The following is a 6,193-nucleotide window of genomic DNA, read 5'->3' as shown; positions in this document are numbered from 1 at the left end:
GTTTACCCCGCCCATTCAGGACAAAGGGTTTGCCGATTGGCTGGTCCCTGTGACGCACAGACACGTTCATCCGCTGTCACGTTGCAGCGCGCCTGTTGTTGCAATGAGGGAGCGGGAGTGTGTTGTTGTGGGAAGAACGGCTTATAATGCGAGTGTAGATTCACAATAACAACCACAAAAGTAACCACATTTCTAGGTTTGTGAGACGGATATATTAAGCAAATGAAACCCCGCATGAGGTTAGGGTACGAGTCTGCACGGGTCGGTGATAAAAGCCACAAACTAAAAGAAGAGTTGACTTCAGATGCCTCGGCCATCTTGCATTTTATTTTTAATCGGGCATTGTTTCAGGCTCCTGAAAATAGCCTATTCATTGCTATTAGAGAATATGATTGAGCCCAAATTACAACCCTAATAAAATGCGCATTTTAGATTCATATTTCGGACTGCGCTTAAAAGCTTTTGCATCCGAACCCTTAAGCTTTGTAACACATTTACATTCGTAGAAATCGTGGCGTCTATGCCGTGTTTTAACGTTCTGCACAACTATACTGAAACTTCAGTGTAGCGGATGTGCCATGCACAGTTGCACGTGCCTCTGGAGGCAGGCTGCTGGTGACGTCAGCTGTGTCCGCAACACCCTCAACAGTCACGCGGCTGGCGGTGTGGCCCGAGCTGCTGTATGAGCGAGTTTATCATCGTCTTCAGAGATACGCGCGTGATAAATGGACTGACCTCCATTCACCCGATTAGTGAAATAGGCCGCCTGTTTGTCACTCTCTAGTGAGTTTAATTGTTGTATTCATCAGCAGGTACTGCAAATTGTAAAGGAATTTATTTTGTAGTACGCTATAATGACTTAATGTAGCGCTAAACAATTGTGAAGGGTAATTGGTCTATATTATAGGCAAGGTAGAGGTTAGATGGCACACTTTCAATTGAAATCGAGTTTTTGTTGTTGTTTGTTACTGTTGAGAGCTCTGGTAAAAAAATCATCGTGCTGTCTACGTGTAAAACGGCAAATAAAGTTCTTAAGTAATAAAAAACGAATTTTATCTTGTGAGCTTTGTATGGCTTAGCCTTGTTTAGCTGATGTTGTCTTTTTTAGTCTTCCAGCCAAGTGCTTATTTGTGCAACTCATCAACGTGCTTCCAGTGAGCCAATTTCAATGCAATTTGAAGTTGTTACATCAGCACCATCTGCTGGACACAATAATTTCTGCATTTGCTCACACATGATATTTATTTTTACATGTTCTAACCACTCTTAAAGTATCTCGCTACTGGTAGCCAAGTCTAAATTGATGAGACTACTGTATAAAACCTTTACTATCCAAACTAACCAATACAAAATTCTATATTATCATCTAAATACTACAATTCAGAAGCCTCATTGTATGACTAACATAATAAAGCAACATTAACTACAGGTCTCAAAAGGTCGTCTGGTGGTCACGTTTCTCCTGGCTTTCTCTGCTCTGCTGGTTCCCCGAGCGTCAGCTTTTTGGCAAGGTCTGGCCTCCCTGCGAGCGTCAGACAGTGCGCCAGCGTGAGGCATTTTGGAGAGGAGGAGGGGAGGCCCCGCCTCCACGCTGTCAGGATGTGAAAGACTTGTTGTGAGAGGTTGTGAGGTGCACGGAGGCGGGCGATCTGGACAGCTGAGCGACGGAGACGGAGGGACACAACAAGAAGCGCTGCATCATCCTCAGTTAGCTCATCACAAAGCCACGATAAGCGCTCATCTGTGAGAGAATCTGTAAGAAAATGACTGTTTAATATGTGTGCGTGTCCACTGATGCAAAGGACACCCCTCGACCCCAGCAAATGAAAGAAGAATTACAGAAGAAAGGTTTACATTGGTGACTGTCTGTAGTTCATTTTCATACACATGATGTCACCATTTGTCGGCATGGTGCAACCGATGCAATGTGTGGTATACCAATCGTTTATTGAGTTCCACATACCTGGTTGACTGTGCTGCATAATCCTTGCACTCACAGGTCGACAGACTGTTCTTGCACCCTAGATAACAAACAAGCAATCCACAACTCTGATTCACTAACCACAAACTCTGCGATGTATGCAATGATGCCTTTTTAACTCCTTAAGGAGTTGTGTGAATCTTTAGTTTACCTTGGGCAGAGTGAGTGGCAATCGACACACAAGCTCTTCTAGAGGAAAGTCTCTGGACAGAGCTGACATGTCACCATTCCAGACCAGATGGCCTTTAGTGATCCTGAACAAACTGGCTACACCTTTGTAGTGAGGGGAGCTGTAATTGCCATATGGGTCCACCTCTTTCAATCTCAAATAAAGACGGTTTCTTCTTTGGTTGTGGAATGTGATTATGTGAGAATCTGTCCCTTGGCTTTCTATATGCACACATATGCGGAGTATAGACAGATAATAGATGAAACATCATGTAAACATTTCTAAATCACTCTGTATGTCAGCAGCCGTGCTATGTACCATTGCAGGTTATGTTCCCGCTAAACCTGATAAGCAGCCGTTCTCCCTCCCTCATTAAGATTTTGGATGACGGCTCTGGAGGCCCACAGTAAGCCAGGGCCTGGAGTTCAAAAGACTCCAAGCTGAGATCTCTGCTCGGCAGGGTGGCCACAACAACACTGCTGGGTTCCAGAGGATCACGATGGACTAGAATAGTGACTGAGAAAATCCTTACAGCTTCTTCCAGTCCTTCAACTAAGGAGGCCAGTAAGGAAGATTTCATAGAGGATTGAAGCCGAAGGACAATTAACCTAAAATATGTTTGAAAAGAAAGATGTTTTGGATATTAAAACAGCAACATTTTAATTCTATTATTTATTTTCCTCGCTCATTACCTGTCATAATTCTCGGTAACTTCAAAAGACACCAGGCCGTTCTGTAGGTTCCTCACATTGACTTTATCCAGAACCTGCCAATGGTTCTCTATCCAGCCCAGTACAGCCAGTTTCTCTTTAGGGTCTTTCAGGGACTTAACTAAAGGACCACCAACCCTGTTCCAGAGAAAAATACTTATTTAAATGATTCTTACATCCACTGGATTTGTGGCCACTGATACAAACGTTCAGAAAGGAAATCATGTAACCCCCATAATGCTTGTATCGTTACCTAATTCGCTGATGTGAGAGAGTGCCTGATGCTAAAGTACATCGGTCAGTTTCTTCTCCAGCTTTCTTCTTGTCCGAGTAAGGAGGACAGGGCAAGATAAGTGTGAAGTGCCGCCGGAGTTTAAGGGCTGAGGGTTGGCTTAGGTAGAGCAATGGAGATGAAGTGAGCACAGCTTGGTAGGAACCGTTTTTGGATTTAATAGAAGACAAAACAGCTGCGTCCACTGGTTGAACCTAATGAGATGAAAAGTAAGGCTGCATTTACCATTTCAACATGTCTGTTAATATTACTATTGTGTAAAATGTTTTTATGTACTTAATTTAATTATTATTAGTTTCTTAGCGGTTTTAACACGATTGTAATTTTATTTATCATTTTTATTCAGGACATTAGGCACCCTTTTCTAATTTGTCATGCATGAAGAGTTGTACTGGTTTTGCTGTTGTATGCAGTTTAAAATAAAAATGCAGAAACATAAACATTGTACTTTAATGAACAAAAACCATTTGAATATAAATATAGGCCAACCGTGACTTGAGCAATGACAGGTACGGTGAAGCATCCAGTTAAATAGTCAAGGCATATCCTGGAGTCCATACTGAGTTTAAGAGACAGTCCTGATTTCGGGATTGTAAAAGTCTCCATTCTCAAACGGGACAGAACCGCAAACACTCCAAGTGAGTATACACGCACTACAGCATATGAACCCTGAGGACATACACAAAGTCATCAAACTTGAAAAATAAGCTTATTATAATTAACAATTATATGTAAAAAAAAAATTACTCTCAGCTCTTTTAACAATAACAAAAATATCATTAAATTTCATTACAGACCCTCTGTCCACCATAGACACCTTCGGTAGATGTAGGGGTGACGTAGCTAACTCTTTGCTCCAGATCCACTACTTTCACTGTGATCTCCCTGTAGTTTCCACGGTAACTTGCTTGGAATGGCACAGCTACGGTGAGTGGGAAGGGACATTCGTTGTAGTTGATGATTTCTATGCGGATAACACTGCTGACCAGCTCCTCTGATCCTGACACCATGAGAGAACTCAAGCCATCAACCACTTTACAAGTCATAACTTCTGCAACCTCTGGCGGAGCGGTTACATACACTTTGGGAGATTCTGAGGAACTATCTCCGGATTGGTCTTTAAGTCTGTCACCAGAAACACAATGTTTAGGAACTCAAATAAAAATGTAAACCTTTAAAATTGTTTACATTTAAAAAAGTGCTAATAACAATAATATACTATAGATAAATAATATAAACGTACCCAACAGTGACCACGTCGTGCTGCTTTGACTTTTCATTATCTCTTCTGCGTTCATCGCTCATTTTCAGATACTCTTTGCCGTCAGACGGAATAGTTTCACACAACAAGTTATCACCAGTCTCAGAGGCTGACATGACTTCCCTTGTTTCTTTCGTAAACACAGCATCATGCTTCATTTCATCTGATGTAGATTCAGATAGAAGCCCTGTGGGCTCTTTTGTATCCAGTGGTCCATTCTCTTCACTTATGGTCTGCGTACTGAAACTCTCTCCACTCACCTCAGGAAGAAACTCAATACCAGCGTCAAGCCTCCTGCTCATTACACAAAGCTGGTTAACAATGATGTGGACATCTTCCAGTGCATTAAGAAGGACATCAGTCACATGATCTTGGGACAAATGGGATGCATAGGAATCATATAAATACAGCATACACACAATATTAACCAATGTTGAACTTTCTTTAACTTTTAAATGCTTTGTTTATTTTAAACGTATCTAATTCACTATACAAATACTACAAATGCTTTGCCAATGTACAGTACTGTAGTACATTGTTTATTTAACAGTGAACAGTTTGGAAACTCCTAAACATTAAAAAAACTTTTTATGAAGCACTTACCCATAGATGATGGCTCACGAGATTCTCTGTACGGGAGCGTGCATGCCAAATTCGAGAACATTCTACGCTCTGTAAGAGTGTTTGCTGTAGAGCAAAGTACCTTTCTCAGCACGCACATTCTGTCCGTGTGAAGCACACAAAATTTCCTGAGTAAATGGAAAAGCCTTGCAGGAATCCCAGCTCTATGCACATTAGATATTTGGTCAGTTCCTTTTTCTTGTTGTAAAACTTCTCCGAGCTCCCGGGCTGTTACTTGTAAAAGGTTTAACAGATCATTCTCTTGGGAGAATGTTAGTTGGGTGGTCACATCTACCATGCTTTATAAAAACGAGAGCTTTGAATCACAATATGAGGATGGGATTTTTACTGGAAATGCAGAACTAGACTGTAGTTGTTTTTTCTCTGTGTCTCCGTCCAGTAGTGGTGGAGTTTTAAGCGAAGTTGTCGTCTTTGTACAAACCCCTCAGTTTTTAACACCACAGGCCTGTAAAGAAGGGTTGTCATGGCAAATTGAAGGCGTGTCTTGATACAAAAGCATCCCTTAGAGATGGAGGACCCTAAAGAAGAGTAATGTGATGTGCACAGCTCTGAATGGTTTCTGATGCTCTGAACGATGTCCCTTATGAATATGAACCATGCTTTTACTACAGTTAAAACAACAAAAACATGGTTTAAACCATGGTTACCACAAAACAACCGTGGTTTTGCCAATTGTGATCAATACACACAAAAAAACCCCCACGGTTACTACACCTTTACCCGGCTCAATTGAGTTCCAACTTTAAAATTGTAGATAGAATTGCATTCACAAACACCATGTATTCCTTAAAGCATTGTGAATATTATAATTGTATTAAAATATATACACGATTAAATGTACACATAGCACCAGCATTATTTTGCATGATATCCATGGCATGCACAAATATATACACATTCACAGACATTAACCACGTAGATAAAGGTATACATGTCATTATTTCCCTCAACATTAATGATGCCTTTGTGTAGTTGCACATCAAACTTAAGACTAACAAAATATAATTGTGTCATGTGTGATAATTCAGTTTGATGCAAGCGAACCACTGAAACGAACATCACTATATTGGGATTTAGCACCACCACGTGGTAAGACGACCATATACATGACTTCTACAACTGTAACGAACGAATGATG

At 41.0% G+C, this 6,193-nt stretch overlaps 1 protein-coding gene across 1 annotated transcript; it reads right to left on the bottom strand.

Moving 5' to 3' along the window:
- Positions 1-1,451: 1,451 nt before the first annotated feature.
- Positions 1,452-4,715, bottom strand: dthd1 (death domain containing 1; the record flags this gene model as incomplete). The annotated part of the gene is given in 11 exon segments (XM_079463706.1): positions 1,452-1,753; positions 1,964-2,021; positions 2,133-2,371; positions 2,469-2,758; positions 2,843-2,998; positions 3,114-3,346; positions 3,642-3,841; positions 3,844-3,877; positions 3,880-3,939; positions 3,941-4,277; positions 4,396-4,715. Coding segments are annotated over 11 exon segments (2,229 nt in total).
- Between the last annotated feature and the right edge of the window lie 1,478 nt (positions 4,716-6,193).

Source organism: Barbatula barbatula (assembly GCF_947034865.1).
Source record: "Barbatula barbatula genome assembly, chromosome: 1".
Lineage (NCBI taxonomy): Eukaryota > Metazoa > Chordata > Actinopteri > Cypriniformes > Nemacheilidae > Barbatula > Barbatula barbatula.
Note: the sequence above shows the minus strand (reverse complement) of the source record. Positions and strands in the feature narration are given on the sequence as shown.